The sequence below is a fragment of the Notamacropus eugenii genome, chromosome 4, assembly GCF_028372415.1.
Source record: "Notamacropus eugenii isolate mMacEug1 chromosome 4, mMacEug1.pri_v2, whole genome shotgun sequence".
NCBI lineage: Eukaryota > Metazoa > Chordata > Mammalia > Diprotodontia > Macropodidae > Notamacropus > Notamacropus eugenii.
In genome coordinates, this window is record NC_092875.1 from 341,454,506 (window position 1) to 341,472,573 (window position 18,068).

Below are 18,068 nucleotides of genomic sequence, written 5' to 3' on the forward strand. Positions count from 1 at the left end.
GACGAATCATGACTCCAGAACACTGGTTACCTATCTGTGCTACTGGTACAGAATGAGGTATACATCTTCAGACATGACCAGTACAACTCAAATTTTTTCTGCTTGACTGTAGTTTCTTGTGACAAGAGAAGGCAAGCTTTTACTGCAAAAGAGGTGATAGGTGTCTTGGAAAAAGGGGGCAAGTAGTGATAGTGATTAAAAAAAAAAAACAGCATCAATAAAACATAAAATTACACATAAGAGAATAGAAGGATAATCAGAAGGGGATACAAACAATAAGAGTAGTGTTGTATCCTTCACATATGGAAATTTGACGTTTGCTGCTGACTTCATCATTAAAAAAAATTAAGGCCTGTCATATTGCTACTGGAGAGTCAGAGACACCTCTACCTAAGGATAGACCCTCCACAGCTGCCCATTACTTAAGGTAACATCTTGGTGATTCACATAATAGTAGCTGCCTTTTACACAGTGGTTTACTTTTTACACATTTTCATTACTGCAACACTTTGAAGAAGATAATAGTACAGTTGTTATTACTGTTTTATAGATGAGGAAATGGATTTGGAAAAGTAAAGATGTAGTAGAAATGGCTAATATTAGAGCCAGGATGCCAACCCAGGGCAGCTGACTTTAGGCTCCCATATTTACTTTCTCCCTTGGGGAGCTTGTCCCTCATTCTTAACTATCAACTATCATTTCTTTGCAGATAACTCTTATTCCACTCTTGTACTCCAGGTGCCTACTGGATATTTCCACTTGGGTATTCCATCCTCACTTTGAACATATGCCCAGAAGTAAGCACATCATCTGTATCCACCAAAACTCTTACTATCCTCCAAACTTTTCTTTCTATATACATCTTTCTACCAATTATACAATGTTTAAATCTTGGGAGTACTTGAATAGAATGGACAGCGTCAGGAGATGGCAGGTTTCTGTTTACTGTTTGCTTCAAACAAAGGCTTGTTATGTACATTGTAGAACAGATTATTTTTCCAGATACTATGATTCTGTGACTCTCCTCTTCATCCTTCATATTGTCATCAATTGCTATCACATATTCCTTCAAATTCTCATTATTATAGCTCTCTATTTCTCTATGTTCTCATTATTACCATTTTACTCTATCCTTTCATATCAGAATTACTTCAACAATTTCCTAACTGACCTCCCTAATTCCACTCTCTTCTCCTCCCTCCTTTCTTATATAAGGGATAGGACTGCTAAGTGGAACACTGGATATAGAGCACCAGGCCTGGAATCAGGATATCCCGAGTTCAAATCTTGTCTAAGATACTAGTTCACTCAACAGTAAAATGCAGATAATATCAACATAGTGCCTACCTGGCAGGATTGCTGAGAGGATCAAATGAGAAATATTTGTAAAAGGCTTAGCACCATGCCTACCACATAGTTTTCAGGTACTGTATAAATGCTTGTCCCCTTCCCTTTCCTTTCTCTCTTCTCTCTACCCTAGAAGGGATCCATAGGCTTCACCAGACTGCCAAAAGGATCCATGAAACAAAACTGTTTAAGAAGACCTGTTTTAAAGGCTCGTATTGTAACAAGTTTCCCATTAATGTAAGGTCATACAAGATTCCTCAGTGTATGTGTAGAGGAAGTGGATCTGGGCAGTCCTTAAATAAATCAAGTTTTCCCAAACAACCTGATAATAGAGAACAAAGCAGTTTCCTAAAAAAGGTAGTATTATAAAGCATCTACCATTCGACAAAAAAAAAATGGACAGAATACAAGAACATGTTGGTTGGCTGAACATCAATCACAACTCCCAGGTCTTTAAAAAGCAAGCTGACACTACTATTAGACACTGAACTCTTAGGAGTCTGTCTAAGAGGATGGATTCAATTCTTGAAAACTTGCTCTTTACATTTCTGCTTGTACCTTTCTTAAAGAACAGCAGGATGGGAGATTTCTTCCTACCCCCTACTCTCCCGACTGGAAGAAAATATACATCAAAAGCACATAGCCAGGAAAAATGTGTTTGAGAAAGCAATTTAAGTACACTGTTTTCCTGAATCCCAATCTTCCACGTGGGGAAATGCATATCCTGAATTTCCTAAACAGCATGATCCTGGAATCTAATCTTCTAAGAGGAGTAAAGACATGTCCAGGATAGTACCAATTTTGAGAGTTGCTTCATAGGCAGAAGATTTTGGCGAAGCCAGAAACCAAAACAGCAAAGACTACAGCCAAGCAGTGTCCAGCAAAGCAACAGAAGAGAGAATGACAATCAAGTTCACCGAGAGCAGTGCAAAAACATCTTTGGCATTCTAGCATCAGAAGTATAAGCTGAACTTCACCACATCTGCCTCTCTACTTGTGACTTCCATGGGTGGTCACTCTCCCCACGGATCCTGAGCGATCTGTAGAAGTAGAAGACTTATGGGCAAGATATTTTGTTGCCTAATTTCTTTCTCTGCCAGTACAATAATATCCTTGCTTTGAGCTGCAACCTCTTTATGGCTACTCCAAGGTAAACGTGTTACTTTGGGCTCACAAGCTACAGCTTTAGGAATTCAAACCTACAGAGTATCTCAACTGAGACAGATAGTCATCCTCTGCTGTAGTTCATGTCAGTCCTGTCTGACTCTTTGTAACCCCATTTGGTGCTTACTTGGCAAAGATATTGGAGTGGTTTGCCATTTCCTTCTCCAGTTCATTTTACAGATGAGGAAACTCAGGCAAAACGGGTGAAGTGACTTGCCCAAGGTTATACAGCTAGTATCTGAAACCAAATTTGAACTCACTCAAGTCTTCCTGACTGCAGATTTGGTATTTGGCAGCTATGTGGCATAGTGGATAAAGCACTGGGCTGGGAATCAGGAAGATTCATCTTCAAGAATTTGAATTCCAGCCTCAGACACTTACTAGCTACGTGACCCTAGGCAAATCATATAACCTCTATTTGCTTCAGTTTCCTCCTCCTCATCCCTAAAATGTTAGTAATAATAGCACCTAAATTCCAGGGTTGCTGGGAGAATCAAAAGGGATAATGATTATAAAACCCTTAGCATAGTGCCTGCAGTACCTGACACATAATAAGTGCTAAACATAAATGTTGGATATTATTAATATCGGTGAAATGACCACTCATAACCAATGAAATTATTCAAGTATCAAAGCTAGGGAAAATTTAGGCTCTTTCAAGCGACGCTTTACAGACGTTGCGTCCCCGTCTGCCCGCCCCACGGACGTGTTTGAAGACTGACAACAGGAGTCAGTATAAAGTGAAAAAACTGAGCTAAGTTGTAGATGGGAAAAAGGTTCAGGCAAGGTCTAAATCATTAAGAAGTAAGCTGGAGAACCCAAGGTACATGGAAGGAATGGAGCTGGTAAAGTCTGAAACAACAGCTGTAAGAAGGTGGGAAATCAAATCTTCAGAAATGAAACAAAGTGGCAACAGCCAGGGTGAAGTCGGACGGCCAATGTCCGGACGACACGCAGTACGATCAGTAAGTCACAAGCTCACGCACCGCTGAAAAGGCACGAGAAATGAACGGGGAGCCTACGCCGCGCTGTCTCTGAGGCAGGGCACCGCACGTGCAAGAACCCTGGCAGCGGGAGGGCCGAGGGCCGGGCCTCCCCCAGGAGCACTCTCCTGGGCACCTCCGGCCCGCGCAGCAGCAGGGAAGCCGCGGGGCTGGCAGGAAAACACTCGAAGGGGAGGACGGCCAAGGCCGAGGCTCCTCCAACTCCAGCGCCCGAGCAGCAGCGCACACAGTAGGTGCTTCACACGGGTTGGCGGAAATAAACGTAACAGGATGGGGGGGGGTCCCCGAGGCGGAGGATCTAGAGCAGGGGGCGCGCTCTCTCTCACCTGCGGCTCGTAGAGGACCACAGAGCGGCAGGAACCGAAAGCCAGGAGACCCCCGGGTCTGGGGTCCCAGCGCACGGCGCCCCGCGCCCGGTTCGCGCTGCAGAACACGTGACACGTCTCCATCACGGGCGCCGCCATCTTGCGGAGGAGGGAGCTGTAGCCCCGCCCAAGAGAGGAGCACTTCCGGCCGCAGGAGCGGAAGAAGCATCTCCCTGAGCTCGCGGGGCGGGTACCACCTGCGCTGCAGCCTCTGGCGTTCGCGCCGCTTCCCGGCACCGGGGCGCGGCTGCCCCAGGTTTTAGAGTCGGCCGGGGAAAGGGAGAGTGGGGAGGCGGAAAGCGCCCGGAGGGATGGAGAGGCTGCGGTCTGGGAGGGATGCTTTTACTGGCGTTGTGCACCGGCTCAGCTTCCGTCTGTTACAAAACTGGACGTGGTTCTAGCGGAGTGCAGGGAATTGCGAAAGGGCTGGAAGGAGCGTAGGGAAGCTTCGATAGGCACTGCCCAGCTCCAGTCTGGGACCCTCGTGCACGGGAAGCGCATGCTCGCCGTGTGCAAACCCGTCCCCGAATTTCCTTCTTGCTCCCGAGAGTGCCAGCCCCTCCCCATGACCCACATGTCCAGTCCGGTGCCAGGTGTTGCTTCCACCTCTCAGCGTTCCTTGCATCCGTCCCACCATGCTTCCCATTCACAGAAGCCACCCACCACCCTCGTTTGGCACCCTAGACTGTGGCAAATATCGTCCTAAAGGGTTATTTTAAGAGGTGGAAGAAAAATAGATACACAGATACAGAGAGTGGCACAGATTAGATAGATACATAGACTGGGTTTCATTCATTGATTGATTCTTTCAATTAACGGTAAGCGCCTACTATGTAACCCTGTGCTAAGCGTTGGAGATACATAAAGAGGCCAAAGACTGTCCTGCCCTCAAGGATCTTACGGTACCATGGGGGAGACCACGCGCAAATATATACAAAGCAAGCTATCTGCAGAATATTAAATAATTTTATTTATTATATAATTTATGCAATTTAAATATAATTTATATAAATTGTGTTTTATATAAATTATATAATTCAAATAATTTTAAAAGAGAAACCACTGGAATGAACGCATTTTCAAATAGGCCCTCCCTATAGGATCAATATAAAACCCTCCGTTTGGCATTCAAAGCCCTTGGCGACTTGCCCCTCTTTTCCAGTCTTTTTACTGCGTACTTCCTCCCTGCCCACCACATACTTTGCTATCCAGTGACACTGATCCCCTTGCTGATCCTCGAATAAGACAAGACATTCCATCTGCAGACGTCAAGAGTTTTCTCCAGCTGTACTCTCTTCCTCCCTGTCTCTGCCTCCTAGCTTCCCTGGTTTTCTTTAGCTGAAGGCCCACTTCCTGCAGGAAATCCTTCCTAATACCCTTTAAATCTTCTTACCCCCACTTTATCCTGTATGTATCTTGTTTGTACACAGTTCTTTCCGAGTTTTCTTCCCTTGAAGAAGCAGGGAGTTTTGTTTTGATATCCCCAGGGATTAGCACATTGCAAATCTCCCTTCTCCCATACATTCTCTACACAGTTGCCAAAGTGAAGTTGCCAAAATGAAGATCTAACCATAAAATCCTATGGCTCCCTAAGTGTCCAAAAAGGGTCACACATGCGAAGAACTGGAAATTGAGGGGATGCCCATCAATTGGGGAATGGCTGAACAAGTTGGGGTTTATGGTTGTAATGGAGTACTCTTGTGGTATAAGAAATGATGAACAGGTGGACTTCAGAAAAACCTGGAAAGACTTATATGAACTCAGATGCTGAGTGAAGTGAGCAGAACCAGGAGAACATTGTACACAGTAACAGCCACAGTGTTCGATGACTGATTTTGATAGACTTACCCCTCTTAGCAATGCAAGGACCTAAAAAATTCCAAAGAACTCATGATAGAAAATGCCATCCACATCCAGAGAAAGAACTGTGGAGTTGGAATACAGAGCAAAGCAGACTATTTTCTTTTTTTATTTTGTTTTCTCTCATGGTTTCTCCCATTCATTATAATGTTCTTTGCAACATGACTAATGTGAAAATGTGTTTAATAGGAATGTATGTATAGAGCCTATATCAGATTGCAGATTGCATTGTCATTGGGGAGGGAGTGGGGAGGAAGGGGGAGAAAATATAAAACTTATGGAAGTGAATGTTGAAAACTAAAAATAAATTAACTAATAAAAAATGATTTTTAAAAAGGGTCTCTCTTGCTCTCTTTCTCACACACACACACACACACACACACACACACGCATACCTCTGTCATTTAAAGCCCTTCACAGCCTGTCTCTAACCTACCTTTGCAAATTTATTATATACATTACTCCTCTCCACACACTTTTCAGTCTAGTCAAACAACCATCCTCAGACACTACACTACGCTTTTTTCACAGACAGTCCCTCATACCTAGAATGTATTTGGTCCTCACCTCTACCTCTTAAGAGTTTCTAGTTTTCTTCAAGGCTCATTTCAAATGCTACCTCCTACAGGAGTCTTTTCCTAATCTTCCCAGCTTTCCAGAGTATCCCCTGCAAAATCACCTTATATTGGTGTTGTCAACTGGCATAAAACTGTTGATACCAAATGTAATATTACCTGCCAAGTCCCTTAAATGATCCTAGTAATGTCACAATGTCAGTAATGTCATTGCATCCCTATGCTTAAGATATTTACTCTCTATTAGGCTGAGCTGAATTACACTTGACTTATACTTCATACTTTACTTCATATATTTCATATATATATATATATATATATATATATATATATATATATATATATATATATATATATATATATATATATATATATATATATATACCTTATACTTTAAGTATAAGGACCTTTCCTAGTAAACAATCAGTTTGAGCCAGATCAGCCCCAGAGTTGCCCCCAATATCTTCATGTACTTACTCCTTCCTTTGGGATTCATGGAATGAAGGGCAAAACAGCCAGAATGAAGTGATTTTCCTTGCTCATTTTCCTAGGGGTGCTTGGCATCTCATGACCAGGCCTTACTACCTAACATGACTCCCCCTTTTCTCCTAAAAATATAAGAACCTTGTCCTGTGAGTACCAGTGAGACATCCCGCAGGGTAGCAGATTTGCTATCATGTTACCTCCATCCAGAAAAAGAACTATGGAGTCTGAATGCAGATCAAAGCATACTATTTGCTCTTTTTTTTCTGGTTGTTTCTTCTTTCTCATGGTTCCTTCCATTGGTTCTAATTCTTCTTTACAACATGACTAATGTGGAAATATGTTTAATATGAATGTCTTTATAGAGCCTATATCATCTTGAGGTAGGGGAAGAAAATCTGGAACTCAAAATTTCATGAAAGTGAATGCTGAAAACTAAAAATAAATTAATATTTTTGAAAAATAGAACAGAGGACTTTCATTTTGTCTTTGTATCTATCCATTGCATAGTACAGTACCGGGCACACAGTAAGTGCTTAATAAATGCTTGTTGATTAAGTGCCTTAATGAAAGCATCATGGCTTTGGAGTCAGAAGATCTGGGCAAGGGTCCCAAATTTTCTGCTTAATCTCTCTGTGACCATTTCCTTGGTGATTGGTCTCCGTGCCTCTCTCCAATCCAATTTGCTCTCTACTTAGCTATCAAAGTTATCTTTCTAAAGTTCATGTCCAGCCATGGCACCTCCTCTCTCATGAATGGGAGAGCAAAGCAAAGGTTAAGCCCAGGGTCACACAGCTAGAAAATATCTGAGGCCATATTTGAACTCAGGTCTTCCTGACTCCAGGCTCAGCCCTCTATCCACTAAACTAAGTCATAAGGCTTCATTATGAAGGGTATTGAGTGCTAAAATCAGGTGTTCGTACTTAATCCTGTAGACATTGAAGAACCATGAAAAATCTCAGACAAAGGAATAACATAAGAGTAATACTACTTAAGGAAGATTAATATATGACAGTAGTATTGAGCAGTGTTGTCAAACTCAAATAGAAATGAGGGCTATTAAGCTGTATATAAAGACTTCTGCAGGCAGCATATTGATTTAGAAAACCACTTTTAAAAATTGTCTATATAGCATTTCTATTTCATTAAATGTTTCTCAGTTACATTTTAATCTTGTTCTGGGGCATTGTAGAGTTATTGCCAGCTGAATGTGGCCAGCAGGCCTAGTGTTTGGCACCTTGAAAAGTCCATATCATATGGATTGTATCAGTTGAAGGAAATGGAATGGTTAGCCTGAAGAAGACTGAGGGGTGGGTGCAAGAGGGGGTAGACTGGGGCAATGCAGCAAGACATGATAACTCCCTTCAGGAATTTGAAAGATGAGTACATGGAAAAGGATTAGACTCCTTCTGTATGGTCCCAGAGGGCAGAACTATGAGAGAAAGGCAAAAAGAGCAGAGGTAAATTTTGGCTTGATGTTGGGCAAAACTTCCTAAAAATTCAAACTGTCCAAATGTCAGATGATCTGCCAAGAGAGATGGTGGTGACTCTCACTGGAGGTCTTTGGAGAGAGGCAAAATGACCACTTGTCAGGGGTAGTATAATGGGAATTCCTTTTGGGTGTGAGTTGGACTAGATGGCTACTGAAGTTCCTTCCAAATCTCAAATTCTCTGATTCTGTGGATTGAAAACTGAAATAGTATGGTCGTTGCAATACCATGTTTTAGAGAGTCTGCCCTAGGGTGGCAGCCGTAGGAATTGCAAGGAAGGAAGGAAGTGTGAGAGACAGCAAAAGTTAAGTTTCCACAGAAGTTAAAGTCATTGAGAATAAGTTAGATTATATAGAAGGCCAGCACACTGCAGGTGGACTCAACCAAAGACAGACAGTGGCCTTCAGAAAATTACAAAATTTTTGATAAAGGAACCAAATCTATGACTAGCTGAAACTAGTCAGGGAAAATGACCTAGAGTTACCTGGAGAAGGCTTTTCTTCACTGTGCTTGCTTAATGAACCTCATGTATATAAGCAGACACACCCTGCATAAAATTATCCCTCCATTTTCTGATCATGGGTCCTTTGTTAAAACATGTTTGTGGGGGGGTGTCATACCAGGGGTGGTTGTAATGGGCATGTAGAGAAGATGGTGACCTAATGAAGAACTGACCAGTCCGCTCCTGATGGGAAGATCTGTCCTGAATTAACAGTGTAAAGCCAATCTTGCTTCTGTATTTGACTCCCTTCTCCTGAAAAGAGGGTGGGGTATCACTTTGGCCAAAGTGTTCCTCTGAACTCTGCTGTAATAAATTTTCCTTGATACCTTTTTAGTGTCAAGAGTGTTTCTAACAAAAGCATTTATTAAGTTCCCACTGTGTGCCAGGTACTGTGCTAAACATTCTACAAACATCATCTCCCTTGACCTTTACAATAACCCTAGAAGGTTGAGGCTATTACCCTTATTTTCCAGTTAAGGAACTGAGGCAGACAGAGGTTGAGTGATGTCAGATCAGAGCACTACCCACTGCACCCCTTAGCTGACTCAAGGAGCAGGGACAAATTAGTGACTGAATACAGGAAAGGGCTGGAAGAGCTGTAGAGCTGACTCTCAAACAGGACTTTCCTGCTGCTGGAGGTCCAAAATAATTTCTTTCCAGTGGGCTCAAAACCAGATTAAAATGTAATTGGGAAATATCTAACATCATTTTGAAAATCCAATAAAACAGTTTACCTCACATTTTAAAACCCAGTCAGTATGCCACAGGGATCCTTAGATATGGATCAGTGGCTCCGGTTTCTATTTGAGTTTGAAACCATTGGTATGGAGGGCAGGACAATGAAAGAAATGAGATAACTGAGATGAATTGAACCTGGGGAAATAGAAGAATGGTACTACGGTGAACATAAGGCACTCGAGGCTGGGGATGGCAGGGACAAGTCAAGATAAACTGTTTGTAGTCCTGGATCTTCTACTAACTGGATATATTCATTGGGGTTCATTGAACTTGCACAGCTCTCAGTTTCCTGTAATGCGGACTTCTTTCTACTAACTAAACCATCTGTGAGGTACCATCCAAACCTAAAATGCCACGATTTGGGCAACCATCTTCATAATGCAGGCAGATGAAGTATTAACGCGGTCTGGCATTGCCAGAAGAAAGGGAGGAGGGACAAAGACAGCTTTGGGGGATTGCCTAGGTGTAGAGAAACAGGAGCTAGTGAAAGACACCGAAGAGCACGTAGAGGGGGTAGGAGGAAAACCAGAACTGCAGGAAAGCAAAGTGAGGGGAGTTTCAAAGAGAGAGAGAGATATGATCAAATGCTTCAGAGTAGAAAAGGGTGACTCTTATGACCACGGGGTTTCTGGTAACCTTCCAGCATACGGGTGGGCGTAGAAGCCAGCCCGAGGGGCACGGGAAAAGGCGTGGGTGCGAGGCAGTGAGGTCAGCCGGCGCGGCCCGCATGTTGCTGCTAAGGAGCTGGACCCAGAAAGCCAGGAGGGAGAGGAGACTGAGAAAACCAGGGGGATGAAATCACCACTTCCCGAGGTTTTTTTCATTTTCCTGCCTTTTCGTTTCCCCAGTGCACACACATACACCCTGGTGGCGGAGTGGGTGGGGAAGAGGCGAGGAACAGAAGCCAACGATCCCAGCTAATTAAAAAAGACAAATTTTCTCCAGCCCCGCCCCTCCACCGAAGTAGCGAGGTCGGCTAGCGCTCCAGCGGCGCATCCTTTCGGCAGCTTCTAAAACCCGGAAAAGGACGTGGACGGGACCGCTGCGGCCGCACTGCGCATGCCGCTGAGGCGAGCCCGGTGCGGGCAGCTTGGGGCCGGCCTCGGGGCTGGCCGGACGCCGCAGGTGAGGGAATCGTCCTCGTGGGGCCGGACGTGCGGCCCCGGGGGCGTCTCGATCGGGGCTCGGGCACTTTACCTTGTTGGGCTAAGAAGCGGCCCTCCCTGCCCCCCGAACGGCCGGCTTGGGCGTCGAGAGCGGGCGGCTTCGGCCCCCGGCGCGGAGCCCCCCGCCTGGGCGGCGAGGTTTGGGGAGGCTACAGGCTGGCGACGGAGGAGGAGGAGCGGAAGGGGGGATGTGTGAGGTGGGGGCGCCGAGGGCTGGGGGGCGCGGTTCGCGTGGGGACCTCGCCCCGCCGCAGCCGCTGCCGCTGCTTTGTTTCCTGGGAGCAGCCCCGCCCTCGGGACGGGGTACCGGGAAGCTGACCGCCCCGGGTATGTCTGCTCTTCGCCCCAAAGCTGGAAGGAACTTTGGGGGGGGGTTGTCTGAATCGGGGTGTCTTTACGCGGGGCTCGAACGGGCTGTTCTACAGTTTGATGACTCCACGTCAGTCTAGTTGACTTCCTTGATCATTCTGTTTTATGCCTTTAAAAACTCGGGAGCCGTTGGTTTTAAAAAAGGTTAAGAATCCATCCTCTAAACGTAGTTTCACAGGCGAGGGAATAGATCGGCGCCCACGCAGCCGCGGCCGGGAAGGCTTCAGATCATTTTGTGTATGCTTCTACAAATTAGACATTCACATGAATGTGTGGGTTCTCCCTCTCTGATACAATGTAGCACAGAAGTATTCCTTCTCCTTTCTAGTTGTAATTGTTTCATTCAGTGTACTAGGTGTAGCACCGTGCCTGGCATGTAGCAGATACGTAAAAAAAATTTATTGATTAATTTCTGTTCCTCCCTACTCCCAACCCCAGGAGGATGTCAGCAGCTTGAGCTCTAGGGTATCCCTGGAACTCAGCTAAGTGGCTCGCACTTTATTGGGGGGAATAGATGATCGAGTAGCATTCCCGACTTGGAATTGCAACCCCCTGGTGAGAAACTGCTTCCCTTGTGGATAGGAAGCGGATCTATACTTAGAACACTAAGTGAAGTGACTAACCCTTGGTCACAAAACTAGTGCGAATCAAAGGCAGGACTTGAACATTAGCCGCTAGGGATAGTATTTAATTTTTGCTTAAATACCGGAGACATGTTGCCCTCCGTGACTAATTGGGAGGGGGCTTTCATGTGAATGAAAGCCCAGAGAGGAGAGGAGGTATTACTCCCTAATGTGAATAGAGGTTTGTGTGTTTTGGAGGTAGATGGGAGAAGAGGCAGTGCTCTTTTTAGTGTGGAATAGTTTTTGCTAGGATATCATTGTAAAGTAAGGGGAAAGTTGTCGAGTAAATAGACTTAAAGTCCCTTACCTAGAACTACACAGCACGATGGTGAGGGGCTGAAATGAGGCTGTTGCTACCATCCTATTTCTGGAAGGAAAGAGAAAAAATATGACAGTCACCAGCCTGCTTTGTATTTGCTTAATGAAAGGTCCTAAAAGCTGAAACTGTTATTTCTGGTCATTCAGCACAGGGACCGATATCCAATTTCCTTTAAATCTCTTTCATTTTCTTTTGCCCCATCTTCCTTTTCCTTTTTCTCTTTTGTTTCTCCGCTTTTATCTTATCTCTTTTCTTTTAGGCTCTTTTCTGTTCCTTTCCACTAATCCTCTTAGAGATTCTGTCAATCCATGAGCATTTATTAAGCACTTACTATATACATACACTGCCAAGAGCTGGAGATACAAAGAAAGCCAAAAGTCTCTGTCCTCAAGGAACTCATTCCAACGGGAAGGACTACATGCAAACAATGATGTATATAAAAAGGCATATACTTTGTAAATAGGATTTAGGTTCAGGGGGAATACACTACAGAGATGGTAAAAAGGGAGAGACTGGAACACCCTCCTACAGAAAGTGGGATTTGAACTGAGTCTTCATAGAAATAAGGAGTTAGAGATGAAGAGGGAGAGCATTCCAGATATGTAGGACAGCCAGTGAAAAGGCAGGGATTCAGAGTCATGAATATCTTACAGTGCTTTGAGAGAAGTATTTGCATATTTTTTTTGGTCATTATCTTTACCATGGTTTGCTTTCCTTTTAGAAAAGAGGACATTCTGCAAGCCAGACTTAACCACTGAAATATTCTCCTAACTGTGCTAACCTCCAGTCTTTGCATTTTAATCAGTCATACAAGCTGCACCAACACTAATGGTCCTAAAACATTTGCTTTTATCATTTCTCTGTCTTATTCAAGGGCTTCCTGTTGTCCAATCAAGGACAAAATTCTCTCTTCCCATTTAATGCTCTCCAAGACCTTGCCTCTACCCATCCAATCATATTTCTTTAATATTCTTTTTATTTTCTGCCCTACAAAGTAGAGTGTCTCACTTAAATTCTTCCTCCTTTTCCTTTTGCAAATCTCATTCCTCATTTATTTTTCTTTGCAGTGCCTGTTTTCATTCTATGTATCTAAACCTTAAACGTTTTTCAAGACTTATCCAAGACCACATCAGTCTGTCCTTTAACTCAGGGGTTTTTAATCTTGTTCATGCGTGTGTCATGGGCTCATTTAACTGGTGAAGTCTTTGGACCCCCCTCTCAGTATAATGTTCATTGTCTACATTCATAATCAAAGGAAATGCTAAATTTGAGTGCTTAATTTGCTAATTAATTGTTTGTGCCCTGTGTCATACTGGTCCCCATATAGTATTTAAAGATCATAAGAATAGTCCCTAAGCTTACTGGGTGGACTCGGGTTTGGCGCAGGATGAGAAGGCATGGCTTCAGTCTGCACCATGGACAAAAGTACTTCAAGGAGATCGCATATTCATCGAAATATTACTTATTTGTGTTTATGTTTTATTCCCAAGTAGAGTATAAGGTCTTCAGGACTGATTTACTTTGTCTTTGTGTCCCCATGGCTTAAATATGTGCTTACTAAATATGTGTTTGTTTGTTTACTTTTTCAAGCACATGATTTTTGAAACCTGCTATTTTTTTTTTTTACCAAAGACAAGGAATAATTATTTTCTTCTCCCTTTCTTATAGGAAACTGCAATGGAGAAGACATTTTCTGTGTCTCTGCTCTTTACGTTAGTTATATCAGTGTTAGGAAACCATCATGGAATGGAACCAGAAAAAAGCGTTCCCAATTGGGCAACTGGTATTAATGTTGATTTGGCAATTGTTACTCAGCGACAGCATTTACAGGAACTTTTCCATAGATATGGCGAGAATAATTCCCTGACAGTTGAAGGATTTAGAAAATTGCTTCAGAATATAGGCATTGATAAAACTAAGAGAATCCATATAAATCATGACCATGATCATCACCATCATCACCATGGTACCACAAATAAAAATACTAAGAAAACTCTGTGTCCAGGTCATGAATCTGGTGGTACAATTAAGGATACTAGGAGTAGCCAGATTAAAGGACTACACAAATCAGAAAATATTGAGAACCAGCCAAGCATTTTGGTCAAGGACAGTGTTAGTGAGATGACCACAGCTATTTATAGCACTGCCATAGGAGGAAATCATTTCCTAAAGACTACCAAGCAGCTTCTGCCCAGAGATTTGAACAGTTCCTTGGCACCTGCTACTACAGAGGGTAATGGTGTGAGCTTGCTGGCAAAAGAAAAAGCAAATGAATCCGTTGTGAATGAACCAGACCAAGGAGGAAGTTCTGTATATTCTAAACATTCCAACCAAAATGTGCGGGAGGTAAGATTAATTTTGTTTATTGTTTTTAACTAAATGTACTGAGTGGTATGCCATCATGGACATTGGCATTAGATGGGAAAAGAAGAGAAAGATAGGCACTGAAAACTGTTTACTTCTCAGTTTTGCCCTATTTTAAACCCTTCCTGCAACTCTTAAGTTCATTTATAACAAAACAAGGTTGTCTTGACTAAAGACAAAGAAAGGTTTTGAATAAATGGATTTTTTTTGGCAAGCATAAACAGAATCTTAGACATAGAAATTACTACTACATATATTTCTGTGGGAAAGTGAAGTATTGTAATTATCAGAACAAAAAGTGGCTTTCAACTACTATAGTCAACTAAAATTCTAATCTGTAGAATTGTAAAGAGCTGAATTATTAGCTGCATTTTAATAAATGAAAGTATTGTAATTTGAATTCACATCAGCATAGTAACCTGTTATGTTATTAACTACTGGTAAAGGACATTCTGAAGTATCCTGACTTACAAAGGGTGAATTTCAAGGTAACTGATCTAACAGTTGAGACAATTTGAACAATCAGGTAATTAACCAAAAAAAGCTTTGAGGCCAGTAGTTTATTTTTTGAGAGAACCTGTTCCTGAAAATAAACCAATATTTAAGTAAATACTTTTTTTTCTACAGTAGATGGTTTTTAAAAATTGCCAGTCTCCTCTTCCTGAAAGATATCTGTAAGATTTTATTCTAACAGCTAACATTTACATCACACTTTTAAGTTTGCACAGTGTTTTACATATATTATTTCATTTGGTTCACACAACAACCCTTTGAGGTAGGTCCTGTTATCCTCATTTACAGATGAGGAAACTGAGACTGAAGGAGGTTGTTAACTGACTTACCTAGGACCAGCTTATAAGTGTCTGAGACTGGATCAAGTCAATGTTCTCTCCATTAGGCCACCTAATAGCTGCCTGCTTGATCAGTATTAATTCTATTTACCAAAGAGAGAGAGACGCTATATAAGTATATCCAGGGCTGAACTAAACCTATTACAGGAGAGAGAGCATGATAAATGTTTATTAGGATGAATGACTTCATTTTGTTAAGTCCTTGTTGGAATTGCCATTTATCATAAGTCAGCAGATTTCTTAAGGCAGCTTCTATTTGATGGTAGATATTAACAAGTTAATAAGGGTTTGCAGGTAAGTAGGATGTAAATCATAAATATGTTAGGTGGAATCTTAGACTTTAAAGCAGGAAATGACTTTAAGATCATCCATTCCATTGAACCATTTTATAGATCAGGAAATACCCATATCCAAGAGGGCAAAGTGGCTTGTCTAAAACCACATAGTGACAGCAGGGACTACCACTTCAGTTGCTTGACTCCTAGCCTAGAGAAAAATTGACTCAGGCTTGCATATGCCAGTTCATTCATATGCATGTTATAGAGCAGTGGTATCAAACTCAAATAGAGAGGCCACTAAATCATACCTAAGGATCTCTGTGGGAAGCATATTGACTTGGAAAATCACATATAAACTTTATCTTTGTTGTATTTTTATTTTGTTAAATATTTCCCAATTCCATTTTAATCTGGCTCTTTTGTGGGCAATGTTTTTACACCTCTGCTGTAAACTAGGTTAGTACTATTTGTCTGTGAATTTCAAATGCTTCGCAAGAAGCAAGCAGAGACTGATTCCAAAGAGTGTCACCACCTCTCATTAGACTGTCAGCTGTGGCCTGTTTGGCAGTAACTCTCAGTCTCTGTACTTCATTTCAGGATGTGCCCAAATTCTCAAAACAAAATTAATTTAGAGTCACTTGAATTTAGACAGTTTTCCATAAAATGTTTTATCAGGAAGATAGGTTTCTCATGTAGCAAAAAGCTAATTTTTTTTTCCATAGGTACCATGCTGTGATAATGCCTTTTGTAATTTGAAATGTTTTGTTTTCATTAGTGCTTCAATGCATCAAAACTTCTCCAGTCTCATGGGATGGGCATACAAGTATTGCTGAATGCAACAGAATTTAATTATCTTTGCCCAGCTATTATCAATCAGATTGATGGCAAATCCTGTATAGTTCATGTAACCAGTGAAAAGAAGACTGAAATCCCTCCCAAGACATATTCTCTACAAATAGGTAAGAGGGAATTATGCTGTTTAGCAATTTTGTTTAACTTTGGGGGGAATGTAATAGGAAAGAAGGAAGGGGTAGAAGATATATCCTATGAAAAATTATCAAATTAAAAAAATACTCTGGATATTTTTGTAATGTAAAATTTGAAATTCAGGAGACTTTTTAAAGAATTTTTATTTAGGAGACAGTGTTCTCCAATGGAAAGAGTACTGGTTTTGGAATCACAAGACTTGGGCTTCCTGAATTTAATGCTTCGTATCACCATGATATAGTGCAAGTTACCTATTCTCCCTCAATCTAAGCAATATGATATCAGTTATACATGTGAAGTCATGTAAAACATTTCCATATTAACCATGTGGCAAAAAACAAAACAAACCAAAAGCAAGCAACGTAGAGTAAGGGGAGAGGCTGGGGGTGGGGAGGAGTGTGCTGCAACTTGTACTCAGAGTCCATCAGATCTCTCTCTGGGGATGATTAGTATTTTTCATCATGGGTCTTTTGGGATTGTCTTGGATTATTACGTTGATCAGAGTGGCCAAGTCACATTTAATCATTGTTACAATACTGCCGTTACTATGTACGATGATATCTTAGGTCTGCTTACTTTATTTTGCATCAGTTCATATAAGTGTTCCTAGGTTTTTCTGAAACCGTTATTTCTTTTGTCATTTTTCATATCACAATTACATTCCATCACCAGGCAGCTAAGTGGCACTGTGGATAGAGTGCTGGGCCTAAAGTCAGGAAGACTCATCTTCCTGAGTTCAAATGCAGCCTCCAACATTTACTAACTGTGTGACCCTGGACGAATCATTTAACACTGTTTGCCTCAGTTTCCTCATCTGTAAAATGAGCTAGAGAAGGAAATGGCGAACCACTCCAGTATCTTTGTCAAGGAAACCCCAAATAGGGTCATGAAGAGTTGGACACAACTGAACAACACCAATCCAAAAAGTGGAATGACCTGCCCTGACGGGTGGGCTTTCCTACTTCGTCTTGGAGTTCTTAAAAAAGAGGAGGCTAGACAGTCTGTGTTTATAGTGGTAATTCTTTTCATGTATAGGATAGAATAGATGAACTGTAAGGTCCTGCCATTCTAAAATCCTTTGTTAACACGATATGTCCTTTTCTCCTTATGGCCTAATTCTGAAAATTTCCCATTCTAAAAAATTTTGTTTTTTCAGTTAACAAAAATTTGCTTTCTCTTCTTCCTACTCCCCCATACCTCCCCATTGAAAAAGAAACGAATGTTCATAGTCAAGCAAAACAAATTTACAAATCTGCCATGTCCAAAAATACATACGTACATATATATATATGTATATTCGTGTACATATATATAAAAATATATATATATATCTCACTGTGCATCCTGAGATCATCACCTCTCTGTTGGGATATGGAGAAGCATGTTTTATCAATGGGTCTTCTATCATCATGCTGTTTAGAGTTCTTAAGTATATCCTGTTGATTATGAATGCAGCTATTATGTGGATATGTAATTCTCAAAAGTCATATTAATAGCTACTGACATTTACATAATATTATAATGATTATGGAATGTTTGCCCTGTGATGACCTTCTCAGATCAGTTGTGCAAGTATTATCCCC

At 41.8% G+C, this 18,068-nt stretch overlaps 2 protein-coding genes across 5 annotated transcripts in view; one reads left to right on the forward strand and one right to left on the reverse strand.

Annotated features, from left to right (window-relative positions):
• The window catches only part of ELP2 (elongator acetyltransferase complex subunit 2), a 48,224-nt gene extending 44,215 nt beyond the window's left edge, over positions 1-4,009 (reverse strand). For both annotated transcript variants that reach the window (XM_072605271.1, XM_072605272.1), the window contains exon 1: positions 3,842-4,009. In XM_072605271.1, coding sequence (XP_072461372.1) covers positions 3,842-3,979 — 138 coding nt within the window. In that variant the 5' untranslated portion in view covers positions 3,980-4,009. The remainder of the gene's footprint in view (positions 1-3,841) is intronic.
• Positions 4,010-10,263: 6,254 nt separating this feature from the next.
• SLC39A6 (solute carrier family 39 member 6) overlaps positions 10,264-18,068 on the forward strand; it is a 40,811-nt gene continuing 33,006 nt past the window's right edge. For 2 of the 3 annotated variants that reach the window (XM_072605274.1, XM_072605276.1), the window contains exons 1-3: positions 10,264-10,653; positions 13,674-14,351; positions 16,274-16,457. In XM_072605274.1, the coding sequence (XP_072461375.1) occupies positions 10,588-10,653; positions 13,674-14,351; positions 16,274-16,457 (928 nt within the window). In that variant the 5' untranslated portion in view covers positions 10,264-10,587. The other variant, XM_072605275.1, reaches the window with a different exon arrangement.